Source organism: Oreochromis aureus, linkage group 20 (genome assembly GCF_013358895.1).
Source record: "Oreochromis aureus strain Israel breed Guangdong linkage group 20, ZZ_aureus, whole genome shotgun sequence".
Classification (NCBI taxonomy): Eukaryota; Metazoa; Chordata; class Actinopteri; order Cichliformes; family Cichlidae; genus Oreochromis; species Oreochromis aureus.
The window spans coordinates 2,103,284-2,131,022 of record NC_052961.1 but is presented as its reverse complement, the minus strand read 5'-3'; the positions used below and the strand labels follow the sequence as shown (position 1 = coordinate 2,131,022).

Below are 27,739 nucleotides of genomic sequence, written 5' to 3'. Positions count from 1 at the left end.
TACCAAAGAAGGTGTCAGGTCCGACGGTGCCCCGACCGGCGACCTGTGTGTATGTGTGTGTTTGTTCTCTCGCTCTGTTTTTGTCTCCGGCTCCGCTGCAGTTGTTACGCGGTTGCGTAGCAACGGGAGATCTCCGACCCGGAAGTGCTGCCACTCTGAGCTGTCCCACCTGCGACTGATTCCTCGCCAGCTGCTGCCAATCTTCCACCATCGTTGGCAGAGCTATTTAATGGTGTGGCTGAGTGACAGACAGCGCTGGAGTATTCCACCAAGCCTGGTAGCGATTCGAACTCAGCGAGTGTAAGACAAGTGTTTGTTAGCGGAGGGGGGGCTAATCGCGTCTGTTTGCCTTTTTTCCAGGAAACGAGCGAGACGGAAAGACGAGAGGAGAGACGTCACTATTCACGAGAGTTGTGTGGACACATGAGGGGAGCACTGAAGGGACTTTGCACTGTGGATAACTGTGGATTGGCTTCACTGTAAATAAAGACACTGTTCAACTTTAACGAGAGGTCCGCGTCTGGGTTCTCTTACTCACCACCCCGTAACAGAAGGTCAGATTCTGAATGTTAATGTCAGTTCATGGTTATTGGAGATGTTTCCTCTTTGTTCTTTGTGAGAATAAAATAATTTTCCATCTAAAAACAGTGAAAGATATTAAATGTTCCCTCAGTGCTGTTGAGCAATAAGTTTGTCAAACTTGGTCAGTGTTGACGTTCAGCTTCCTGTTCTGCACGAGCTGACCTCAGACTCAGTGAGATAGCATTAACAGGAAGTCGAGCTGTTGCAGCTGTTATAGACAAAAACAGCCTTAATGCAACTTTTTAAAATGGACATGAATGATCCTCTTTTCTGGGTCTTTGTGCTTGATGTCATGTTAGTTGTGATGTAATATTTAAGTTTCATTATTATGTCCAGTCAAAATGAAACTAAGTTAAATAAGGAATTATCTAATAAAAAAACAAATGAACACAAGATTCAAAAGATCTTACGGAAAAGCTCAGATCTTTAATGAAGGTCGGACAGATTTACAACCTCAGAGTCAGCAGATACTGAAATACTGTGAAGTCTCAAGAACAATATGTACATATAACAATGGCACTTATGATCATTTAAGAGTTTTAATATTAGAAGAAGACTAAATGAATTTTAGCTGAGGTGGAAGAATCAGCTGGACACATCATCACATTTATAATTCGTGCTGTGAATTCTGGTTTCAGATTTAAATGTAAATGTAAAGATTTGCATGAATGAGCAGGAAGCCCTGCAGCAGACTCACAGACGGATGCAGAGGGGAGGAGTGTGGAGGTGTGTGCTGTGTGTTTGGAGGAGGGACTCCTTCAGTTAGAGAAGTGAGGCGTCACAAGTTCCTGGTTTCCAGTGAAGAAGAAGAGAGGCAGCAGTAAACCATCAGAGCCTCATCATGAAAGTCCATCACACTCTGATCTGCTTCTTCTTCCTTTGTGAGTACATTCACTTTTTCTTTCTGTCACTCTCATTCTTCCAACATGTTTCTTTCTATTGTTAAACATGATGATCAGAGTCAGCTATGAGTCACTTTCATGGACGCTTCTTCCATTCAAACTGCTTTTATTCATGATTTCATGGATCTGTTTGTGGCCAGTATGGACAGAAGAAACCATCACAGTGAGCACATTCATGGACATGTCAGCTGCTCACTTTGGCTTTAGGACTTGATCACATGTGAAACCATCATTTCAAACACAGCTCATTACAAGTGTTTCTTACTTCCTCAGAATAAACTGAACAGTCAGTAAAATAAAGGGAACAAACTCAGCCTGCTGCCTTCAGAGTTTATTGACTTAGCTGAACTTTAATTTGACTAAACTGAGAAAATCTTCCTGCAAACATTTTGTTCCTGATAACTCAGATTAAACTGAATAAACTGCCTCACATCCTGCAGCCAAATATAAAACTGTGAGTCATCGCCTAAAACCAAAATATGAAGAAAAACTGACATGTTAAACTTTTAGTTTCCTCTTGATCACAAACAGCTTAGTGTCAGAGCTCTAACAGGACTGAATGTGGATCTTTGTTCTGATCAATGAGGAGAGAAGAGTGAAACTAAGATGATGTTTAAACTCTGAGCTCTCAGTGTTTCACATTCAGACTTTAGTGTGTCTGTGTGTGGATGCTGTGATCAGACTGCAGCTTCTTACAGGAAGTACAAACAGTAACTATTGATGGTTCTTGTTTCCAGCAGCTCTGCAGGATGGAAACGCTGAAGTCATATTCAACAACAACATTTCCTTTGGAGTCGTTGGAGGAAATCTAACAGCTGGATTCTCCTTTCCTGCTGGAACATGGAAAATGTTGTGCAGAGGAGAATGTAAAGGAGGAAACATTCTTATTAATACAACAGATGAGAAGCATCAAAGTCACAGATACAGCACTGAATATACAATTGTACAATATGCTCCTACTTTGTCTGTGAGCATCACACAGCTGATCATGTCTGATGCTGGACAGTACAGCTGTGGTGTGGGTGAATCTCCATCATCAGTTTCATACAGACAGTTTGAAGTTGTTGTTGCTGAAGGTGAGTTTCAGTTTAAACTGTGCAAATGTTGATTTCTCTGTTTTGTCTTTTGTCTCTGAAAGTCTGAAGAAAGTTTTATAAAACTTTGGAAACTCTGAGATTTTTACTTTACTTCAGTTTTCGGAGTCAATGACTCTGAACAAACTTCTCTTTACCAAACTGTGTTTTTTAAACTGTAGTTATGTATATAACTATGGAAAAAGAACATTCCTGCCATAATCTCCATCATGTCAGGATGATGTGAGTGAATCGTGCTGCACAGAACATCAGACACAGCATGAAAAGGAGAAGCTGTGGTGGAGCTGTGTGGGCAGGAGACAATAACACGCTCTATATGAGATTGGCTAATATGATATCTGAGGTATCGTCTAAGTGATCAGCTGATCTGTCTTTTGTGGTTGAGCTGGACTTCATGAGCATGAACTAAACTGTGTTTCAAAATCAAAGGTTTGTATGTAAATTAGAATTTATCTGTTTGATCCATATTTGTATTGCACAGTATTCACTGAGGAGTTTTTAACATCACATTATTCTCACGTTACTGGATTAAACTTGAGGCTCTGCTCTTTATCTGATGCCACAGCGAGTCACGGTTCATGGTTTCAGTAATGATGTTGGGTTTTTGATTGGATTTCCTCTGATCACCTGCACAGGAACTGAAGCGTTCAGGGTTAAAGTCTGAGTTTCCTAAACCACAGTCCTGTGTGGACTCACTGAACCTGACATCAACATTTAGCATGAAGCTTTTTACCAGCTCGCTAAGTTAACCCATTCGTTGCCAGTGTGTTCACATGAAAGAGGCGGGAGCAACATCTGACCAATCAGAAACATGGAGACGTGCTGACATCAGAGCAGCTGATTTTACAAAGGAAGATAAAACTATAAAGAGGTTAAACACATACAGTAACACAGACTGAAGTCATCTGTGTTAAAGGCTGCATGAACGCTGCGATCAGTAAGACTGTGAACGAGCTTAATAAAGTTTAGGTTTTAAAACACAGAGAATCTGATGGATTATAATTTATAATCAATATTTCATTAAATTCATGTTTAAAAGAAAGGTTTTAGTTTTTATTCTTTCAAATGCAGTTTAACTAGAGTTGTGGGCTTAGACTGTGTGCAAATCTGATGTGAGGTCAGCAGGTACAAACAGCTGCTTGTTTTAGGATCAGATTCTTTTGATTATAAAACAAAAAACTGCCACAGGAACAAAAAGAATCAGGGAATAAATTTGTATTTCAGAATTAATATTTCTTCAGGGATCATCAGGGAAAAGCAAAGACATTAAACACCACTGGAGAATTTTAGACCCTCCTACTATCTGCTCTCAGAGGTCTCGGGGTTTTCCAGAGATCTGATTGGACAGTAGGTTTCATACCTGGTGATCTGTGATCTGGAACATAACCTGCTCTGGAGCAGATTAGCTTAGCATATATATGAAATATAAACGGGTAATAAGTGAACCAGCTTCATATTAAAAAGCATGATTAACCCTGGAGTTACATGGACAAGATTAAATCCTGCTTTGTACAGTAAACACAGTAAAACCTCCAGAGTGACACTAGCAGAGTGTCTGTATGTGTCCACTGTGTTATGATGATGTTATGATGATGGCACGAGGAGGTCGGACTGAATCAGAAGAATTCACTTCAAATCACTGTTGAATTCACTGTTCCAGCCACAGACTGGTTGAACTGGGCAGCTCCCAGTGTAACTGTGGGTCAAACTGGGGTTATTGTGATCAGACTGCATCATCTTCAGCACAGATAGTAACTATTGATCGTTTGTCTCTTTAACAGCACTGCTGGATGGAAACGATCCTGCTCAGCTGAAACACTTCAATAAAGAAACTGGAAGCTCTCTCACAGTCGGATGTTCCTTTAATCCGTCTGGAGGACAAAAGTTCTTCTGCAGGGGAGAATGTGGAGAGGACGAGGTTCTTCTTCAAACAGATGATGAAGATGCTTCCAAAGACAGATACAGAATTGGATTTAGAGGAACTTCAGAGGAGACATATGGAGGAGGAGGAATTGTGTATGTGACAATCACACAGCTGACTGAGTCTGACTCAGGACAGTACAGATGTTCTCTGAATCCATCTTCTGGTCAAGCTTCATTCAGACTCTTTGAGATCAACGTCACAGATGGTGAGTTTTCCCTGAAAATGTTTTTAATGTTGCTAATTTAGTCATTGATAGCTGCTGGTGTTTCAGATAACCAGACATATTATCTAACAGCCACACTGTAGATAATGATTTGCACTTTTTCTGCAACTAAAATCTAATTTGACAGTTTTTCTGGAGCACTATCAAAACTTGATGCTATTATAAAATCTGAATTTCAGAATCTTTCTTTACACTTTTATCCCAGATGTCAGATACTGCTGATCTATCAGACGCTGCTGGTGTCTCACCTTTAAGAAAGAGGTGTTCTTTAACTCGGTCATTTCCAAACTGGCTGCAGGAGGACTGAGCTGTCCTTTTGTTAAAGTGCTACAACATCAGGTGGTGGGAAAGGTCACAACGTTTGAAGACAGCAGTCTGTGTCCACTCTGAGGGATTTTGTGTTTGTGTCTTGGTTTCATGCACTGGTTTGGACACATATTAATGTTTGGCTATATTCAGAAAGAATATTATGTCAGTTAAAATACACCCAGCATGCTGAACAATGATACCTGCCTACTGTGATGTCAAAGATGTGATGTTACAAACATCCTTACTCACAGTGACACTGCAGCAGTCGTGTGACACACAGTGATGTGTGACTCTGAGTGTGTGAGCGGGCTGCTTTTTCTCAGATCTCTGCTTTTAAATAAGAACCACATCTAAACTTCACTCTCTGACCTGTTTCAGCAGTCGTCCAATCAGCCTTCTCACCTTCACTCACCTCGAGTGTAACCACGGAGCAGCCTGAGAAAACACCTGAAGGTACAATTGTGTCCACAGGTTTTTAAAAATCCTCCTCTGTACACGACTACTGTGGAATTTATATCAAACAATTTAGTTAATTTAAAACTTTTAATAAAAACTTTACTCAAATGTTGATGGTTTGATTTAAACTCCACTGCTGTGGTCTACAGATATAAACTTACATAAAGATGTCCAAACACGTTTGGTATTAACTGGAGAATGAGACTGTTTAACACAGTCATGCAAAATATCTCCAACTTACCCTGAGTCTGAATTTAGGTGCATACAGGTAAATACTCACCTCAGGGGCCTCATGTTACTAACATGACAGAGAAAATACTGATTACATGCTGTATCAGGACATGTGAGTGTAAACTAACGTCTTCTGAATCTGCTGCAGGTGTTTCGCTGCCTGTGGGTCTGACTGTGGCTGTCATCATCATCATCATCATCATCATCGTCCTCTCATCACTGGCTGTTCTAATAATCTGCATTAAGAGGAAGAGCAACAGAGGTAAGACAACAAAGATACAGCAACAACAGAATTTTCCATTTATGATCAAAATCTGAAACTAACTTTATGTCACTTGTCAAAGCTGCAGTGAAACAAAAATATTTTCTCTGACTTTTTCTTTGTGACTCGTCTGCACGCTTTGGTTTGAGGACACGGATAGATGTTAGGCTCAAAACCTGAGGTAACCAAACACACATGCAGCGTGGGTGATTTCAGGAGGATCAGACTGAGTCTCTGTTTCAGTTCTTACTGCTCAGTACTCTGATTGGTTTAGTGAGAGGTGGAGCATTCAGGAGGAAGGACACGATTCACTGCTTTGTTAATTCATTGATTTAAGTGCAAAAAAATATTAACAGACTGCCCTTCATTTACGTGCTGCAGCACAGTTTTAACTGGTAAAAGAACATTTGAGTATATTACTCTGGTTCTGATGTCCTTACACTGGCTTCCAGTTGAATTTAGGATCTAATTTAAAATCCTTTTACTGGTTTTTAAATCCTTAACTGGTCTGGCGCCTGTATATTTGTCAGATCTGCTCCTTCTCTCCCCAATCACTCCGGTCAGTTGCTCAGCTGTTGCTCTCAGTCCCTAAATAACGGCTGAGAGGAGACCGAGCGTTCTCCATCGTGGCCCCGAAGCTTTGAACTGCAATCTGCTTCAGTGTTGGCCTTTAAATCCAGGTTAAAAACTCATTTCTATTAACAGGCTTTTGACTCAGTGCGTAACTGACTCTGTTATTTTATTGATACTTATTGTTACGGTAACTGGAGGGACTCAAACGCAGGACTCCTTTGCTCAAAGGAAGAACAGAGGCTTTATTCACTAACACCAGGTGAAATGTGCCACAGTGACAAAGTGCTATACAAGAGTGCAGGGATCAGGGATCAGGGCTCCAGGGAATCTGCAGGGGAACACTCTCACTCCCCTTCTGTCTCTCTTGGCATCTCACCAATCTCTCACTCCTCTCTCACACCAGAATCTCCGTAAGGAACAAGGGCAGGTCTGTACACAAGGGAACTAGATTAGCAGTGTCCTAGACAGGATTTCACTGACACAAGTCAAGCAACAATCCAGTGAAGAGCAGTCTCACTTAAGTAGAGGCCAGTTAATGAGACGCAGGTGTTACTCGTCTCCCAGGTATGTAGGCCAAAGGTGGGAGCCCACAGTGAACTCTGCCCAGGTGACAGAGGGAGAGAAAGGAAAGAGAGAAACACAATAGCAGAATATTTCTCAGGCAGATCTGCTGCACTGATGTACAGCACTTTGGTCGACCATGTGTTGTTTTTACTGTGCTATATAAATGAATTATGTTATGGTCCAATGATGTTAAGAAACATGTTAGAAAGCACAAAAAATACAAAAATGAAAAATCCCTTTAAGAATGCATCATGTATTCGTCTTTTCCTATAGAAGAAGAGACCGTGCACAGTTTTCATGAGTTTAAAATAAGATATTGACTCAGGAATTAGTAAAGCAGAGAGGTGAAGAAGAAAGAGGTCAACATGATTAGTACATATCTGGGAAACTTCAAGGTCAAAGAAACATCACAGAGAAAACAGGAAGACAAACAGGATCTGACATTCAGCTCATTCAGTTAAACACAGGCGTTCACCACAGACGACTCTGGTTATGGCTGCTTGTATCTATGAGCTGACTGCTCACTGTGACCTCAGTAAACACTTTCCTGCTGCAGCCAACAAGCTGAACTGAGGCTTTTATAACAGGAGTGCACAAAGCAACAGCTGACATTACAGCAGATAATTCCATCTTTAATATACAGGCTATGCTTTTTACCACTGAGCTGACAGAGTGAAAACTGACTGATTCAGGCTTGTGTGTTATCAAGTACATGTCATGTGATTCTGCACTGAGGCAGGTTCTGGCTCCAATATTCAGGAGTCAGGATGTGAAATCACTTCAGCTTCATTGCTGGAAACTTGCAGAAAAGAACAAAATATAAACGGAGCAAAGTCAGAGAGGAAAATGGAAACACAGAGCAGAGGAGCAGACAGTGGGAGAAACAATAAATAAACAGATATATAAAAATCCAGATATCAGACTGCTCATAACCAAAGTGAATAATTCTGAATGATCTCTCGTGTTTCTTCCTCAGGTGCACTTTGAATGATTGGTCCTTCTAACAGAGGAACATCCTGTTTGTTCCACAGGTTTGAGGACCAGAGGAAACTCAGAGGGCACAAACATGGAGGTGACTTTCTTTCTCTTTGTTTCCTCTCACTGCTGACAGACTGCTACCGTAACAAAGAAATAAAGCAGTCACAGTGTGATGGTTCAGTTTGTAGACTGTTCCAGAAATTACAATCCAAGAAGGTGAATTCAAACAGGTAGGTGACAAAAATGGCCGCCCAGACGGAGACTCCAACAACAAACAGAGACACTGTTGTCTGAGAGGTTCAACGAGGCAACATGGAAATATTTACCAGCACAAATGATTTCACCAAGTCAGAGTCTGTTCTTGTTATGTGAAGAAGACAGTGTGTCTCTGTTTTAGGACGTCCCACTACGAGAACTGTACTCCAGGTTCTACACGTGAAGACTCGACCTACCAGAGCCTCCATCCAGCCGCCAGGGACCAGGACCAGACCTACTCCACACTCACACACCACACATGAGACTCTCTGGATTCACACCTGGGTTTATTTCAGTCCCTCAGGTTTAAAGTTTGAACACAGACCCTGAAAACTGTAAATATTCACTCACATTTGGAGTCAGCTTCAAGTGGCTGTTAGAGGAACTGCAGCTGTTGGAACGTCTGCAGGAGGAACCAGCCCCACCAGCCTCCATCATCCTACATGAGTGGAGACTGTGAAGTCTTTCTGCTGCAGTGTGTCGTCCATTTGGCTGAGAAGGTGTTTGCAGTCTTCCTTCTCTCCAACACCTGGACACCTGCAGGACTCTGAGAGTGACCCCTCCCACCCTGGACAGACACTTTCTGAGTCGCTCTCTGTATCATGAAACGGCCAATATTATGTACATGTGATTAAAAACAAAAAAAAAAACATTAACTCTCCTGGTCAGTCTGTTTTTTGTACATTTAGAAAAATGATTAAATGTTATAAATTTCATATTTTACTAATCCTTAAACTGAGACGATCGTAGCTTTGGATTCTTTTATTTTATTTTAGTGTTTTAAGTTAATCCAGTGCAGTAAATGTTAATTTTGAATCAATGATGGATCTACATCAGACATAACTGAAGTTAATCAGCTGGTTAGCTGCACAGAGCTAACAGCAAACCATATAAAACTTTAGCATACGTAGCACGCAGCAGCTACAAGGATGGTGTTCTTATTCTATCATTATTACAGTGGTTGAAACATAATAAGTCTGCCTTCACTGTGTGATCCACATCAGTCCTGCTGCAAATCCCACATTTCCAGATCGTTCCTGTGACTTTTGTGTTCTTTAGGTCAGCACAATGTTGGTGTTTGTATTGAATCAGATTATTTGTATGGAACAGACTTTAGTGTCACACCAGTTTGTACAACAGGATGGAGCAGGGAGCTGATGTGGTGTCCAGTCTGTGAAAGAACAGCTGTTCCAGTTACCCTAACTTACAACAACAACACAGTCAGTGGATGTGATCAGCACGTTACCCACTCAACTGTAAACGGGGGAATTTCACATCATCTGTGGATCATTTTTATTAACTGCTTATTCAGCTGAGGGTCACAGGGCTGGAGTCTGTCCCAGCTGTCACAGGGAGGGAGGCGGGTCCACCTGCACAGGTAGCCAGTCATTCACAGGGCCAAGTTACAGAAACCACACACTCACATATACACACTTATATGTTTTGGCATAACCGAATAAGCGTCTCATTGGATTGTGGGAGAGCATATGAATGTCACAGAAAGACCCCAGCTGACCAAGACCCTTGATCCCGGAGACTTCATGATGTCCAACAATGCCTTACATCACCTCACCGCCCCGACGTCAGACTGCATTTTGTTTTATACTCCAGGGCAGCTGCTGTGACACCAACACCTGGAGAAGTGGTGCAGCTGGATAGTGCAGTGGTAAGACTACTGCACTATCCAGTGGGAGTCGCAAGTTTGATTGCCACTGGTGTCCAGTAAGGGTTGTGGCTAGACCCCCATATGCTAAAACCCTGGAATGGCACAGCTGCAGCTAGGAGACAAGCATTTCACTACATGTTGTATTCTGTATGAATGTGTATGAATGTGTCATGGTCCTGGGTCATTTTGACCCAGCGTTCTTAGTTTTCTTGTGTTTTTGTATTTTGGTCTTTATTTATTCCATGGTTCCTAGCTTGTTCAGTTTAGTTTATTAGATTTCCCCTCGTGTCTTTACCCCGTGTCCCCCTCCAAGTATCTGTGAGTCCCCATGCCTCGCTTCTCCTTGCGTTTTGTTCCATGTTTTCCCAGCCCATTATGTCTGTGCTCTCCCTGTGTTCTCTCCTCCCCTCCTGTCTGCGCCTCTGTGTACTTCCTGTCTTACTTTGATAGTCTCCCGTCAGTATGCGTCATGTTGCGTTTGCTCCTGCCCTGTCTCGTTATGATTATCTGTATCAGCTGTGTTCCCCGTGAGTTCCCATGTCCCTCGTTATCCTTCTGTGTATTCATGTCCACCTCTCCCTCCATTCTGTGTCGTGTTCATGGCTGTATTTCCCTGTGTTTCGGTTTAATCATGTCCCAGTTTAGTTTAGTTCTCTGTTTTCCATGTACTGCAATAAAGCAGTGCTTTTCAGTTAATTCCTCGTGTGTCCATGAGTTTGCATTTGGGTCGTCACCTGCCTCCGTTACGGAGCCGAATCATGACAGAAGGTTGTTTGTTTCAGCTGAACTTTGTGCATTCTGATTACAATTACTTCCGTTAACTTTACCTCAGTGTTGGTGGTAAAATTCATATGAAATAAAAGAATAATACAATAAATAAACTGGATTCTGTGGAGGAGTCACTCTTCAGCCTAGATGAATTCCCAGTCTTGGATGATCACATGTCCCTGATGTTATCCACAGTTTAAGTAGAATCTGAGTAAACCCGTTGTACTGTTATGAGATGCATGTATACTTGTGAAGCCTATGACTTTTATCTGACTGTTATCAGGTGTTGTAAAAATACAGCATGTCACATCTTCTTCTTCTGTGCATGCCACAGCCTGCCTGTTCAGAGAACTGCATGAAGCCACAATGAGTGGAGCACTGCAGCCACTGTAACTCACTTTAATGCAGTAAACTGAGCCTGTCCATCACAGAGAGGCTGTGTGCATCACTGCTTTGAAAGGGACCAATCGCATTTGAATGCTTCTTCTTTTGGGCTCCACCCTCCAGACTCTCAAAGCCAGGATGACTCGAGGGAGCACAAATACCTGCAACAGTGTGAATCTGCCACAGTGCTGCTAAAGCACATACACATGCATGATGACTTGTTTGTGCTCGTGGATGCTGAATTTAACACGAACAGATTGTTGAATTTATGGACAAGTCATTTATTTTGATATAATTTCATACACCTTCACCATTCAAGATGATGATGATGAGATATCACCTGCTTTGAGGGCTTGGTGGAGTAGCTCGTGCAGTCCAGTGCTGATATTGCTCAAAGCACTGACGTAGAGTTCATCACGCAGCTGGTGTAACCATAAAACACCAGTTAGAAAGAACAGCAGACAGTTATCTGATAAAAATAATCTGTTTATTGAAGAAAATAAAGAAGACAAACTCTGCAGGTATAAATGATGAACTCATTTGTTGGTATTGAGGGCTGTTTTTCATCAGTGACATTGAAAACACCTTTCTGGGTTTTGGTTTGGGTTCTTCCACCAAAAAACACCGTATGCACCATTTCTTCAATCACAGACCTAAGAGGTGAGCCACAGCAAACCCCAAGTCACAAGATCAGACGGATGAGTCTCGACCTGCAAGGCCACTCAGATGTTTTCATATCAGAGCAAGCAGGGTAAGAAGGTTTAGGTGCAAAGAATGGAAAAAAACAAAACAAATCAAGACTGTGAGAAGTTTCATTTTAAAATAATGATTTAGTCACATCATCAATTCCCCTGGTGTGAAAGGCTGGATCGCTACAGAGCGTTGGATTAGAAGCAGCAGTGTCACATGTCCTGAGGGATCAGATCATACGCTTGGTCACTTTATTGTCTCATTAAGGGTGCATAACAGTGGGTGTGGTTCTGGGACAAACATCAGGTATGTCAAGCTTGATAAATAATGCGAACACAGATGAGGATAAACAGAACAGATAAGCCCTCATCCTAACACTGGAATCCAGCAACACTTCAAAATATGGCAGATATGTCCAAAAACAGATGTTGCTCGTTCTCAGTCTTACTAGGGTCACGTATAACTGCCCCCCACCCTCGATCTAACTATCAAAGCTGTAACATCCCACATGCAACTGACTGGTGATATGATGGAAAAATGTCTGCCACAGCTGGATGTGAGTACTTCAGTAAAGATGAGGCTGTAATGGTAAAGACTCTGAGAAGGGAAAAATGATTTAAAGTGACCTTTTAAAAGCAGCTGCAAACAGTCTGATTGTAATCTGATTACACTTCATGTTGAAATGTGTTGACAGATTAAGATTCAGTCATTAAATGATGTCAAACAACCTTAAGTTTAACACATTTCTCACTCAAAATCACCTAAAGACTTAAAATCACCTGAGAAATCAGTCATACTGGGTCGACTCAGAACCAGACTCACTTTAAGATATCACAGGCTCCTTAATGGATCAGCACACAGTGTCTGAGTCCACTAACATGACAGGACGGATCCAAAACACACACTGATCACTGATTCAGACCAGATCAGGAACCAGTTCAGCTCCACTCATTTCACATTTAATACCATCTGGATCCTTTCAAAGCAGCTTATTGACATGATTTGTGCTCCTTATTTAAAATGTCTCATTCTTCCAAAACAACAGTGAAATCTGTAAAATCTCACAACACAGATCCATAAAAGCTCAGACATCTCTAACATTTTATGTATGATTTGTATTTTATGTATGATTAAAGTATGGGGTGTCTGGCCCATTGCTACGGGCCATTCAGTCCTTATACGACTGTTGCAAGAACTTGGTCCGCATAGCCGGCAATAAGTTGGACTTGTTCCTAGTGGGTGATGGGCTCCACCAGGGCTGCCCTTTGTCACCGATTCTGTTCATAATTTTTATGGACAGAATTTCTAGGAGTAGCCAAGTGGCAGAAGGCTTTCACTTTGGTGGTCTCAGGATCTCGTCTCTGCTTTTCGCAGATGATGTGGTCCTGTTGGCTTCATCACGTGATGGCCTCCAGCTCGCCTTGGAACGGTTCACAGCCGAGTGTGAAGCGGTGGGAGTGAGAATCAGCACCTCCAAATCTGAGGCCATGGTCCTCAGCCTGAAAAGGGTGGAGTGCCCACTCCAGGTCAGGGACGAGACCCTGCCCCAAGTGGAGGAGTTTAAGTATCTCGGGGTCTTGTTCACGAGTGACGGGAGAAGGGAGCAGGAGATCGACAGATGAATTGGTGCTGCGACTGCAGTGATGCGGACGCTGTACCGGTCTGTTGTGGTGAAGAGAGAGCTGAGCGTAAAAGCGAAGCTCTCAATTTACCGGTCAATCTACGCCCGTACCCTCACCTATGGTCACGAGCTGTGGGTAGTGACCGAAAGAACAAGCGGTGGAAATGGGTTTCCTCCGAAGGGTGGCTGGCCTCTCCCTTAGAGATAAAGTTCGGCCATCCAGGAGGGGCTCAGAGTAGAGCCGCTGCTCCTCCACATCGAAAGGAGCCAGCTCAGGTGGTTCAGGCATCTGACAAGGATGCCTCCTGGGTGAGGTCTTCTGGGCATGTCACACCGGGAGGAGGCCCCGGGGCAGACCCAGGACACGCTGGAGAGATTATACCTCTCGGCTGGCCTGGGAACTCCTTGGTGTTCCCCCGGACAAGCTGGAGGAGGTGGCTGGGGAGAGGGAGGTCTGGGCTTCTCTGCTTGGGCTGCTGCCCCCGTGAACCTGCCCCAGATAAGCAGAAGAAAATGGATGTATGGATGGATAAAAGTTTATATTATTAATAACTTCAAAAGTTGCCTTGCAGTTTTTACCATAATGTAAAACAGTGACTGTCAGGAAACCATCACTTATAAGTGAAGCTGTTATGAGATCAAATTATAAATACAACAAGAACATTAATGCAAAGTTTTCTGTCTTTAAACATTTTTATGTTTGAGTTGAGAGCAGATCCACTCTAGAGTTTGTTGCTGTCTGAGGAACTAATCTGGTAGCAGTAAACATTTTGTCCTGTCAGGTTACAGCTGATCATTGGATTTACAATAAACTGTAAAATCAACTGGATAACTGATGAGCATGGACAAAAAAAAAAAAAAAAATAAAATGATGTATTTAATATTAAACTTGTTTTTCTCTCGGATGATGATAGAGTGGCCAAAACTGATTTAAATGACTCTTCTTTCCTCTTGTTTTTGTAACTTGGTCAGCACTGACATGTGTTCATATTCCTTGGGCCATGTTATTAAAATGGAACCCCTGCTTTGTATTTATCTGTTGCCATGGTGAATCATAGTATCAGGGCTCCACTGATGTTCTCCTTCTTTCTCTATTCATGCATGTGTTTAACTCAGAGTTGATTGAACGAACTCTGATCAGCTATTCTGGAACAGCAAAGATTGCCACTCTCAGAGTGAATGAAGTCAGACTTTATTTTTGAACTCAGAGTTGTTTGAACATGATTTTGGAATAGACCCCCGATCTAAACAAGTGAGGCAACATGTTTCTTCCAACCACAAAACTTAAATTATCTTTTAAAAAAATCTAAATAGAAGCAGATCAGAGTGTGATGGACTTTCATGATGAGGCTCTGATGGTTTACTGCTGCCTCTCTTCTTCTTCACTGGAAAAATCAGCCAGCTACATCGGAACATCGCTCCCTCTGCTACAGGATATCTTTCACAAGCGCTGCATCAGTAAGGCCTCCTGCATCGTGCTTGACCCCTCACACCCCTCACATGGACTTTTCTCCCTCCTCCCATCCGGCAAACGCTACCACAGGATCGGGCCTGATCCTCCAGACTGCGAGATAGCATTTTTCCGCAAGCCGTCAGACTCCTGAACTCACTACCAGCTCCCACACTCCCCCCCACCTCCACACACACCCACACAAACCATTAACTGATTCTATTGCACTCCACATACCTCTGCCTTTGTAAATACAGATGTTGCTCTATGGACAATCCTGCTCATGCTGGTCACTTTAATTCACTCATACTGTAAACTGTAAAGCTGCTACATTGGTCACTTTCCATGTGATTGGAGAGGCAAGATGGCGCCTGTGTTTGGCTGTGATGCTGCCATTGCCCTTGTGTTTGTTTACTTTACATGTTGTGTATGTATTTTTGCTACAGTTTTGTCCGGCGTCATCTCCATTCAGATTTATGATCGTCATGCGTTACTCGCGATCAAGTCTGCCATGGATAACTTTCAGAGTCAACGAAATGAGGTTGTTTTCCCACCACCGCTTGAGTGCGGCGCAGCACCCTTTTGCTTCAGAGGCCTCATCGGAGGAAGCGGGGAAAGAGAGCAGGCTTTCCTGTGCGGCTTTGTCGGCTTTGAAGAGAAGCGGATCCTCGGGGGCTTTATTCCCTGGCTGCTGCCCGTAAGATACGCCTGAGACTTGTCAGAGCTGGATTAATCCCCACAACCCCCGATGTTTACCGCCCGAGCTGTCATCTGAACGCATGGAAGCAGCAGGAACCCTGATTTGCTGTGCGCCTTACCGCATTGTGCAGTCTCTGTTCCAGGCTACTCTACACCTCTCCCGGTGGGTCGCAACGTTAGAATGATGTTAATTAATGCCCGCTCAATTGCCAACAAGTCTTGCTTGTTCTGCGCAGAGAAGCTTGATTTTGTGTTTATTCCTGAGATGTGGCAGCGTGAGAATGAAGTCTCACATCTTTTAGAGTGATGTCTCGCAGACTGTTCATTTCTCTGCGCACCTCGGATATCTGGACGAGGAGGTGGAACAGCTGTAATTTTTAAAAAGACATTTTTATGCCAGATGATCTCCTCAAGCTGTTACAACTCTCTTGAAATGATTATAATAAAAATTTGAAGAGATCAGCCCGTGTATGGCATCTTAATTTATCGTCCACCTGGGTCTGCTGCGTCTTTTCTGTCAGACTTGCAAGAACTTTTAACTTCCACTATTAAACTGGGCAAGATCATCATCGCTGGAAACTTCAACGTTCATGCAGAGGACTCATCAAATAGTACCACTAAGGAGTTCCTGAGCATCATGGACTCTTAATTTTGTTCAGCATGTATCAGGTCCTACTCACACTGCTGAGCACCAGTGTTGGGTAAGTTACTTTAAATTAGTAACTTAGTTACATTACTAGTTACTTCCATCAAAAGTAACTCAGTTACTTCAAGTTACTCGTTACTTTCAGAGTAACTAGTTACTAGGGAAAGTAACTTTGGTTTTACTCAGAATTCTCTTGTTAATGTGTTGCTTCCGTAACTGGATACCCAGCCAGACTGCCAGTCTTCTAGCTTGCTTACTTGCCACAAGTGCACTGTGCCACCTACCAGTAGAAAGGAAAAATAATGTGCACATTTCCACGAGAGAAATCCCACGCCTGGACCGTCGTCGACTGCCGCCATGGTTCTAGCCTACGTCACAGCATCATGTGCGCTTTTACATCCAACACAAAAACTGCAGTCGTGGTGCTTTTTGATTGTACTCAGAACTCAGAAATTCTGCCTTCTGAATAGGAAGATGTAGGTAACACCAGACTGCAGATGAGCTGCATACAGAGCTGGACTGGGACAAAAAAATCGTCCGGGCATTTTGACTAGAGACCGCCCACCATTATAGGAAAAATCATAAAGCCTTTGAATGAAAACAAACACTGTTGTGACAGTGATGTACACTGTTCTGATGGTATATATGTATCAGTCTATCAATCGTTTGTTGTAAGATTCAGGTAATTATTTTTTTAAAAGCGAGACATTTTAAATGAGAATAATAAAGAAAAGTATTTCCTTGTCCCCCCTTCCCTGTTAATGCCCTACCTGCCCCCTGGCAACACTTTGCTAGACCCGCCCCTGCACAGTTACCAGCTGTCAGCTACGTGAAAAGGATCCTGGTGTTATTTGTCTCTCAGAAAAAGTTCATAACTTCCCTTCAACTCATCCATGTCACCTAACAGGTAAACCTGTTTCTCCATCACCTGTTCAGCTCTGATGATTCAGTAAGGACATCTCCTGGTTTCATCTGCATGTTTCCCTCTCACCAGATAACCAAACCGATATCATGACCAGCAGCTTTACAGCTGTGGCTCCAGCAAACATCAGCTGATACTAGAAATTAATATTAAATAAATTCTAACAACAGCTGATCAAGCTTAAACGTGCTGCTGTTGTTTAACGCGACATCTGCTGGTTTCCTCTTTCTGGCGCAAAGTGGGCGATAAACAAACACAGAGAAAAGCCGATCAGCTGATCATTGATCAGTTTCATGATTGAAGTAGAAACAGGAGAGGGAGGGGGGAGAATGAGAGAAGAAGAGGCAGCTGTGCAGCTTCAGCTTTGTGTCTTTTTCATTGTAGCTGAAGTCCGGGACAAACTGTGTTCCTTTTCACCTCAGTACGAAACGCGTAATATTTTCTCTGAATACCAGACGATTCTGTTTTTTAGGGGACGGTTGGCAACTCTAATAATTAACCGTATGAACAAAATAAAGTTCAACATCAGTAACATAGCACCCACCCAGCTGTATAGAAACTCCGTCATGCTAGCTAGCACGCAGTACGAAAATGTCAGCATACCGAAAATAAACTCCACCTAAACTTGGTTTATATCTGACTCCGATAGACTGCAGGTCATAACTTCTTACCTGAAGTTCAGTTCACCTGACACGGCGGCCACTCTCCTCTTGCCTCCCTTTTCCTTCATCCACCTGCTGGCCTCCACCACTTGTTAATGTTACTGAATCTGTGGAAGCTCCGCGATATCCACCACACGAAGTAACGAATAACGAGCCTAAATCCCAGTAACGAGTAACGCGTTCCTGATTTTGGCATAATAACTAGTTACCGTGCTCGTTACCACAATAATAACGTAGTTACTGTAACGCGTTAGTCCCAACACTGCTGAGCACTAGCGATGGGATTTCCGGCTCTTTTTAGAGAACTGGCTCTTTCGGCTCCCAACCGGCTCTTCATGTTGTTTTGTTGCTTTAATTAATTTATTATTAACAACAATATAAAATTATGCACACAATGAACTACTAATGTAAAAAATGTCTTTTTTATTTATAAATGTTTATCATATAAATATTCTTTTATTTATTCACAGGACACAAAATGTAAAAAAAAAAAAATAATTATAAAGTACAAAAACTTTTTACAATTCAGTTTTTAACTATTTAAATTTTCAGCTTTTTTCCTTTTAAACCAATTCAAAATGAAAGAACACAAAACACTGCAAACCACAACACAATAAAATATCGATTAAAATATGCAAAACAAAAAGAAAAACTCAACAACCAGATCTTTAATTAAGGGAAAGGTTGGCATTCAGGAATACCAAGTGCCTTAGCTTTGAGGATCTGATCCGGTTTCTTCTGTCATTCATTATCTGTCCTGTTTTGGAGAAGATTCTCTCTGAGGGGACTGATGTTGCTATAATGCAAAGTCTCCGTGTCATCACCTGGGTAAGACGTGGATAAATATAAGCCTTTGTCTCCCACCAGCTCAGTGGATCTGCACTTCTCTGGCAAAGGGGCTCATCAATTTAGGATCTCACTTCCATTATTGCATCTGCTGAGGGATTCCCTATGGTAGTGTCTCTCCTTGCTCGATCTTCAAAGAACCTCCAAACAGCAGATGCTTATTGCTCCTTTTGTTCATCCTCTTCTGCCTCTTCTCCCTCTTGGCAGTGGAGTTGATTGACTGGATCTTGCTGCTGCAGTTATTCTCTGAAGAGCTTCATCCCCCGCTCTGTTGTCATTAAAGACCAGCTTCTTGAATCTTGGATCAAGAATGGTAGTTTCAGAGAGAACAGCATTATATTCCATTCTGTGGATTTTTCTGTCCATGGATGCACAGAGAGCATCCACCGTCTCTTTCACTTTTTCTGTAGTTACTCTGGTTTGGTGTTCAGCTGTCACTCTCTGCAGACCCTTGCACAGGAGGCTGTGACGTGGCTGAAAAAAAGTACATAACAAGTTTCAAAATTATGCTTTTTTAAAATTCAGCAGTATATTATTATTTATGATCATGTCTAATCTGCTTTTCATACCAGGAATGCAACCAGCAATGCAACTAACTACTACTACTACTACTACTGCTACTACTACTACTACTACTAATAATAATAATAATAATAATAATAATAATAATAATGCAATAACATTTGCACACTCACCTGTCTGCACTGATCTCCACGGTGACCTGCTCAAATGGCTCCAAAACAGTGCATACCTCCTGTAGTACCTCCCATTCCTCGTGGCTCAGAGGGTCGACCGGTGCATTGATAACTGCTAGGGTAGAGATGACTGCATCTTGGACTGCAGAATCCGTTTTAGCATATGAAAGGTTGAGTTCCATCTTGTGATACATTCTTATTTGAGCTTTAGCTCAGGCATGCCCATCTGTTGTTGGGTAGATTTGCGCTTGTGTGTGGCTGTTGTGCTCCTGTGGAAAAATTCCACTATTGCCTTCACTTTGTCCACAGCTGGCTTTATCACCTTCAAAGCATCTCTTACAACCAGGTTAATTGTGTGCGCGAGACATGGGTGGTGGGTCCATTTCAGGACTTTAATTGCTTTTGTTATGTTAGCTGCATTGTCAGTAACACAGCAAACCACTTTGTTTTCCACATCCCACTCTTTTGCCACTTTGAGCAGCTCTTCTGCTAAGGTCTCAGAAGTGTGTCTGACTGTGTTTTTTCTTCCCATTGCACTGATGGGTGGACAGTTCTCAGGTGCCTGTGCAGGTTGTTTGTGGAGCCGGCTCTATATGAAATTCTTTTCTTGCAGACTCTACACTCTGCCTTTGTACTGTCAATAAAATTGAAGTGGTTCCAAATTTTGCTTCTTTTCTTGGTTGCTTCACTCATTTTCTTTACTGCCATTTCGTTCGCGAACGACCCATCACTACTGAGCACACTCTGGACTTGGTCTTCACCTATTGTGTCCCTTGACCACTTAAACTTAAATGACATCATTTTTAGCGACCATAAGTCAGTCTCTTTTAATGTATCTGTCAGCTCAGTCTCCTTCCCGAGGTTTTATTAGGCGCAGGCACTTTATTGATCACTCTATCTTTTATAAGTTTTCTTCTCTTTTTGATTTTAAAACCTCCTCCTCCCTACTAATTCTTTTAACAAACACTGTCTTGCCATTCTTAATCTTGTTCCTTTCAAAACCAGTCATTGCTCTGTTAGTTCCTGCACACTGGTGATGTGTCGGTCGTGAATGAAACGGCTCTTAGAGCCGACTCTTTGAAGTGAACGACGCGAGACGGCTCCTTATTGGGAGCCGTGGTTTGTTTGTTTTTTCAGTCACCCTCTCTTGCACTTTTTTCCGCTTCACTCCGCACGCCAGCCTTGTGCTTTGCGCTGGGAAGAGGGGGGAGGGGCGGTAGTTACACTCGCAGTAGCACAGTAACAGAGCGGGAGGGAGAGAGAGAGGAAGAGAGCCAGGGACAACAACGTCACATTAGAAAGGTATAGTAATCATCCACAACTATTTCAGTGGCGGATGATAAAGGATTCAGAAAGTTTATTCATGCAGGCCTATATGACAGAGAATGTGCATCTTCTCTTTGTTTTCATATTTTAATTTATATTTGATTGTGTTGTGGTTTGCAGTGTTTTGTGTTGTTTCACTTTAAATTTGTAAAAGGAAAAAGCTGAAAATTTAAATAGTTAAAAGTTGAAATGTGACTAGTTGGTTTTTGTATTATATGATTTATTTATTACATTTTATGTGGAGTGAATAAATAAAAGTATATTTACGGTGGCTCCTAGAGACAAAGCACGTACAAACTCCAAAAACACAACAGAAGTGCTCCAGGATGCTCGGCGCAGTGTTGAGCTTTTGTTACCTAGTGGCTACACCAGCCAGGAAGTACCAACGACCGGATTTGGTGTGTGGTAGTAACAGGTAAATGAACATTTTTAAAATTATTTGAATATATATGAGTGCTTGTGTATAAATACACAAACAACGCAAATGTGCTTTCAATTGTGTAATTTAAGTGATGTAGGTAGCTCTGTTTTGGGAGTTCAGTTAACGCTAGAAATGTGTTTTGGAGTTTGTACGTCCTTTGTCTCTAGGGGCCACCGCATATATTTATATATAAACATATATAAATAAAACCACTTTTTTTTACATTAGTAATTCTTTTTGTGCATAATTTTATATTATTGTTAATAATAAATTAATTAAAGCAACAAAACAACCTGAAGAGCCGGTTGGGAGCCGAAAGAGCCGGCTCTTTTTAGTGAGCCGAGCTGAAAGAGCCGGTTCTCTAAAAAGAGCCGGAAATCCCATCACTAGTGCACACCCTGGTTAAACAATTAAACTCATGGTCTTCAACGCTCCTGTCGAAAAGCAGAGTGTCTCTGGAAGTCCACTGGTCTGGTTCTTCATCGTGAGCACTTCAAAGATCTTCTTCACTTATATAATGAGTCAGCCAAAGAGGCCAGATCCTCTTATTTCAATAATCTTATAAACCATAATAAAAATAACCCAAGAATTCTATTTGATATCATCAACAGTATTGTTTCTCCTCTAACCCAGCATGCTGTGTTACTTTCTGATGAAGACTGTAATACTTTCCTCAACCACTTTCTAAACAAGGTGATGGACCTAAGATCCAAAATCTCCCCAAGTGCCTCCCCTTATGAAGATGCCCCTTGTTGTCCCAGGTCATTTACTTCTTTTTCTCCAATCACACTTAATGACTTAATTACAGTATTAGGTAAAATGAAATCCTCATCGTGCTCTTTAGATATATTACCTCCCTCTGTCCTGTCTGGTACTTTCACCATCATTGGTCCCACAATGTTATCCATCAACAACAGTTCACTGAGGCAAGGTTGTGTTCCATCTTATTATAAACATGCTGAGGTAACTCCACTTAAAGAATCTAGATCCTAGCTCTAGTAGTAATTATTGGCCTATTTAAAAATTGCCATTTTTAAGTATATTACTTATTGTAGACAATCAGTTCAAGTCCTTACGATGCAGATTACAGATTTTTGACCCTTTTCAGTCTGGCTTTCAAAAGCAGCACTCCACTGAGACGGCTCTCTTAAGGGTCTATAATGATTCATTAAATGCTTCTGATGCAGGGAATTGTTCTGTGATCATCTTGCTTGATCTTAGCGCTGCCTTTCACACCATCGATCACAAAATCCTACTCAACAGGCTGAAGGTTTTGGCTGGTATATCTGGCTCTACCCTAGACTGGTTTTCCTCCTAATAATCAGACAGAAATTATCTGTTAGGACTGAAAGGTTTACCTCTAACATTGCTGCGCTAAACTGCGGTGTTCCACAGGGTTCAGTTTTGGGTCCATTATTATTTTCTTTCTACATGCTTCCTTTAGCTAGCATTATTCAATCGTTTAGTGACATTTCTTATCATTTCTATGCCGATGACATTTAGCTGCATATGTCCTTTAAGCCTCATCCGCTGGATAGGCTGTCCACCTTGGTCCAGTGCTTGACTCAGGTTTCTGATTGGCTTTCTAGCAACTATCTTGTATTAAACACAACCAAGACAGAGACCATGAACATAGCTCCTCCTGAACTTAACTTGTACAACTCATGTTAAACAAACTGTGGGAAGAAACAAAGTCTGACTCTTTTCTAACATTTGACCCAAACTGTTTGTCTAAATGATCCCAAACTTCAGCTCATTATCTTCAGACACAGAGAAATGATTTCATGATGAATGATGATCATTGTTGGAGGTTTTGGTCACTGTGCTGAATTTAACAGAGTCAAGTGTCATCACTGTGTTTCCTGCAGCACTTTGCACATAATACTATAAATATAAGGAGGAAGCCTGAGGCCCTGCAGCAGACTCACAGACGGATGCAGAGGGGAGGAGTGTGGAGGTGTGTGCTGTGTGTTTGGAGGAGGGACTCCTTCAGTTAGAGAAGTGAGGCGTCACAAGTTCCTGGTTTCCAGTGAAGAAGAAGAGAGGCAGCAGTAAACCATCAGAGCCTCATCATGAAAGTCCATCACACTCTGATCTGCTTCTTCTTCCTTTGTGAGTACATTCACTTTTTCTTTCTGTCACTCTCATTCTTCCAACATGTTTCTTTCTATTGTTAAACATGATGATCAGAGTCAGCTATGAGTCACTTTCATGGACGCTTCTTCCATTCAAACTGCTTTTATTCATGATTTCATGGATCTGTTTGTGGCCAGTATGGACAGAAGAAACCATCACAGTGAGCACATTCATGGACATGTCAGCTGCTCACTTTGGCTTTAGGATTCGTCCTTTCAAAGATGGTTTCTTACAAGTATTTGTTACTTCCTCAGAATAACCTGTAATATAAAAGTAAAAACTCCACCTGATACTTTCAGTTATTATTTGAAAACACAAACTTGTTGATCAAGTCAATGAATTTTTCTTTGAAAGACAAAAACACATTTTGTTGCTTTTACTGTTACATGTTGATGTTTCTTCACTGTGACTCTTCACAGTTCACTCCCACAGTGCATATAGATTTGACAAAATGACATCACTTCCTGCAGACAAATATAAACCTGTGAGTCACGTGAGTTAAATCTGTCAGCATTTTCAAACCCAGAGTTCTGTGAAAAGTTATTTCCTAATTCTTCCTGTTTGTCCTGTTAGAGCTGAACAGAAATACGACTGCACAGAGTTTAAATGCTGGAATGAACTGAAATCATTTACATAAAGTAACTGACACACAGCAGCTGCTGAGTTTGGCTTTAGAGCTTTAAAATAGTCATAAATTACTCAATAACATGTTGTTCATTGCAAGTATTTGTTACTTCCTCAAACAAACTGCAGTCGGTGAAATAAAGGGAACAAACTGCTGCTTTCAATCATCAGATTCATTCATTTACTCAGTAAAACAAAGTTAGAGCAAAGAAAAAATTCATCACTGTTTTTGTTGTTGCTTCATGAACTTTGACACCAGCAGTACATTTAAACTAAATGATGACATCACTTCCTGTGGATAAAACACATGAAAAACTTGCATGTTGAGCTGTTGCTTCAATCTCTCAACATATAATTACTACGAGTACCACACAGAGGAGTTCTGAGTCATTTACATGTCATATTTTGTTTATCTTCATCTTTGATTGTAATTTTATTCATGCACAGGAAACATGTTCAGATATATTTTGAGTCACGTCGACTGAAAGAAGATTTTCCACCATTGTAGACAATAAAATGTATTTGACATGAATCATTATTGTTATTCAGACTTTAGTCTCAGTGTGTCTGTGTGTGGATGCTGTGATCAGACTGCAGCTTCTTACAGGAAGTACAAACAGTAACTACTGATGGTTCATGTTTCCAACAGCTCTGCAGGATGGAAACCCTGAAGTCACCAAAGCTCAGATTCTTCACTATGGAGTCATTGGAGGAAATTTTAAAGCGGGATTCACCTTTAATTCTCCAGGAACATGGAAGATGTTCTGCAGAGAACAATGTGAAGGAGAAAACATTCTCATTAAAACAACTGATGTCAGAGCTCAAACAGGCAGATACAGCATTGAATATGAAAACAATGTTTTATCTGTGAGCATCTCAAAGCTGACTGAGTCTGACTCTGGACAGTACAGATGTGGTTTGGGTGGATCTTCATCATCAGCTCCATTCACACCGTTTGTGATCTTTGTTGCTGAAGGTGAGTTTCTGTTTCAGCTGTGGAAATGTTTAGTTTCTGTTTGTGAAGCAAAGTTTGAGTTTTCACTGACAGCTGCTGATGGTTTAAAGAAGCTGAAGTTTGTTCTTCTGTAAACTCTTCATTACATTTGGACTCCTCTAAGTAACCGATGAACTGCAGCTGGGACACAAGTGTGTGTGAATATCATTGAGTCAGTTGATAATGATGTGAATGAAATGTTGATGTCAGAAACAGACGCTGATGAATGAAAGAAGATTTTCTGATGTAACTTTGATTTTCTTTCATGAGTTTTTGCTTCTGTGTCATCAGTTAGATCTTTCCAAGAGTTCCCGTCACAACTAAATGTTTTATTCCTCAATGAATATGTGAAGAAAACATTCAGAACACAAAAGTCTAAAAACCATGAAGTGTTCACATTTTAGAGTCTATACTTATCATAAAAGCTGATTTTTCATGAATCCATCAGTCTGATTATGAAGCCGTTTAAATCTCAGTTAGTTCAACAGTTCCTCTGTCAGACTGGTTGAACTGGGCAGCTCCCAGTGTAACTGTGGATCAAACTGGAGTTACTCTGATCAGACTGCATCATCTTCAGCACAGATAGTAACTATTGATTGTTTGTCTCTTTAACAGCACTGCTGGATGGAAACGATGATCCTGCTCAGCTGAAACGCTTCAATAAAGAAACTGGAAGCTCTCTCACAGTCGCATGTTACTTTAAACAAGCTGGAAACAGAAAGATGTTCTGCAGGGGAGAATGTGGAGGAGAGAAGATTCTTGTTGATACAGAGCATCTCAGTGCTCAGAGAGACAGATACAACATTAGATATGTTTCAGGACTTCTGTATGTGAGCATCACACAGCTGACCAAGTCTGACTCAGGACCGTACAGATGTTTACTGAGTGGATCTTCCAGCAGCTCATCCAGAGAGTTTGAGGTCACTGTCACAGATGGTGAGTTTTACTGACATTAATCAAATGTTGTCAGAGTGGAGCTGTTCAGCTGTTCCTTATTTCCTGTCATATATCTCCTGTTCCAGTGGTGGATGTTCATATTAAACATGAGCAAAGTTTCTAATACTGAGCTGAGTGTATGTACAGTAATCCCTGTGAGCCAACAGCTCAGACTGCAGACTGCTCTCAGCACTCAGTTTATCTCAACATATAAACAGAATTATTTAGAAACAAGAATTATTCTGAAGTAAAGTTACTGTGATCGAGAGCAGGAATAAGAAGATGGAGCTGGAAATGAGCTGAACTGGTGACCATTAATGTCCCTAAATGTCTTTACTGGTCACTGCAGCTGCAGCTGTTTCAAAGAACCTGATATCTCAACATACATTCATGTTTTATTTCATTTTTAAACTATTTTAGTGCATTTTTATCTAACACTAAATTAGCCAATCATTTGTTTCTTCAGTCAGTGGATCCATTTAAGGCTCGTTTGATTTCTCAGTCATTTTTCTTTATCTTTGTGTTTTTCTTGTCCACAGCTTCAAACATTTATAAGTCAAACTTTCCTCTCTGCTCTTGTTCAGCAGCTGGACCATCAGCCACAACTACAGGAAGCTCCACACCTTCATTAACTTGGACTGGAAGCACTGAGCAGCCTGAAGGAGCAGCATCAGGTACATCCATCTGTGAGTCTGAGAGGAGACAGTATGATTTTAATCAGCCTGTCCTGTGTGGCAGCTTTTCTAATCAGAATTATGATGTGAATGTGATGTTGTGCCAAACATGTTTGCTTTTTCTAAATTCGCTGTGAGCTCCTCGTGTTCATGTAGAACTTTTATCTGTTTATTTATTCATTTCACGTCTGTTATTATACGACACGTGCAACTCATCAATCAGTAAATCAGAGTAAAACAAGCTTGTTCTGCTGTCACAGCTGTGCTGCTGTATGTGATCATCTCTCTGCTCATCATCATCATCCTCTCATCACTGGCTGTTCTAATAATCTGCATTAAGAGGAAGAGCAACAGAGGTAAGATAACAGAGACACAGAAACACACAGAGCGTCTCATTTATAACCAAAAACTCAGAGGAAATTTTCACTTCACTTGAAGTCTGTCAAACAGCTGCAGTCAAACATCAAAATATTTCATCCTGCACGCTTCGCTTTGGGCTCTAAGAGGAGAGTGGAGTGACTTGTAGAGATGATGTTGAACCAACATGTTCTGACTTCCAAAGCGTAACATATTGCACTATGTGACAAATTATCGGTACACAATACACGTTCAGAAACAGGAGGAAATATGACAACCGATTGGACTGGATCTACAATGTACATCTACCCTGATGTACATTTATTTTACTTTCTAATCAATAATCGCATTGGAAAACACTAACTCGATAAAGGTTATGGTTAGGGTTAGGGCTGGAATATGTGTTACGTCTTTTTGTTGGATTCCATCCACAATCCCACGCGTAACAAAGGGACAAGGAAGGTTACCTTTCACATGTGAAGTAATACGTTACAAAGTATGAAACAGAAAAAAATATACCGACTACAAGACCCATGAAAATTGTAAAAAAGTTTGATAAAGTCCAACTAAGCAGAATGAAAGAACAGGAGGGGCAGCCGTGATCTTCCAGCCTCAGGTGCACTTTGAATGGTTGGTCCTTCTAACAGAGGAACATCCTGTTTGTTCCACAGGTTTGAGGACCAGAGGAAACTCAGAGGGCACAAACATGGAGGTGACTTTCTTTCTCTTTGTTTCCTCTCACTGCTGACAGACTGCTACCGTAACAAAGAAATAAAGCAGTCACAGTGTGATGGTTCAGTTTGTAGACTGTTCCAGAAATTACAATCCAAGAAGGTGAATTCAAACAGGTAGGTGACAAAAATGGCCGC

At 41.5% G+C, this 27,739-nt stretch overlaps 2 protein-coding genes across 25 annotated transcripts in view; both read left to right on the top strand.

Moving 5' to 3' along the window:
• On the top strand, positions 1–27,617 carry LOC116311254. 10 transcript variants are annotated; one of them, XR_005609613.1, is made up of 10 exons: positions 1–277; positions 361–554; positions 1,221–1,463; positions 2,222–2,560; positions 4,360–4,707; positions 5,413–5,487; positions 5,870–5,983; positions 6,133–6,164; positions 8,152–8,192; positions 8,496–9,009. XR_005609613.1 is itself a non-coding variant. In XM_039604565.1 (9 exons), the coding sequence occupies exons 3-9, from the start codon at positions 1,424–1,426 to the stop codon at positions 8,535–8,537; spliced, it is 996 nt and encodes a 331-aa protein (XP_039460499.1). In that variant the 5' UTR covers positions 1–277; positions 361–554; positions 1,221–1,423; the 3' UTR covers positions 8,538–9,009. The 10 variants fall into 10 exon arrangements, 6 of the variants coding, with proteins under 6 accessions (XP_039460499.1, XP_039460498.1, XP_039460502.1 ...); XR_005609612.1 differs by having other exon boundaries at positions 5,870–6,164; XM_039604565.1 differs by lacking the exon at positions 6,133–6,164 and having other exon boundaries at positions 5,416–5,487.
• Positions 1–27,739, top strand: part of LOC116310274 (polymeric immunoglobulin receptor-like) — a 107,984-nt gene that overhangs the window by 1,252 nt on the left and 78,993 nt on the right. For 10 of the 15 annotated variants that reach the window (XM_039604551.1, XM_039604549.1, XM_039604550.1 and 7 more), the window contains exons 2-3: positions 23,107–23,261; positions 24,559–24,885. In XM_039604551.1, coding sequence (XP_039460485.1) covers positions 23,222–23,261; positions 24,559–24,885 — 367 coding nt within the window. In that variant the 5' untranslated portion in view covers positions 23,107–23,221. Of the gene's footprint in view, positions 1–23,106; positions 23,262–24,558; positions 24,886–25,518; positions 25,840–26,423; positions 26,526–26,773; positions 26,870–27,541; positions 27,677–27,739 lie in introns of those variants that run through there. The other 5 variants (XM_039604560.1, XM_039604557.1, XM_039604559.1 and 2 more) reach the window with 5 other exon arrangements.

What these genes read in the sequence shown, in the direction of transcription:
- LOC116311254 (XM_039604564.1), top strand. Translation starts at nt 1,424, where the DNA reads ATGAAAGTCCATCACACTCTGATCTGCTTCTTCTTCCTTT. An exon ending in TGAAGTTGTTGTTGCTGAAG is followed by an intron (nt 2,561 to 4,359) that starts GTGAGTTTCAGT and finishes TCTCTTTAACAG; the next exon opens with CACTGCTGGATGGAAACGAT. An exon ending in CAGAGGGCACAAACATGGAG is followed by an intron (nt 8,193 to 8,495) that starts GTGACTTTCTTT and finishes TCTCTGTTTTAG; the next exon opens with GACGTCCCACTACGAGAACT.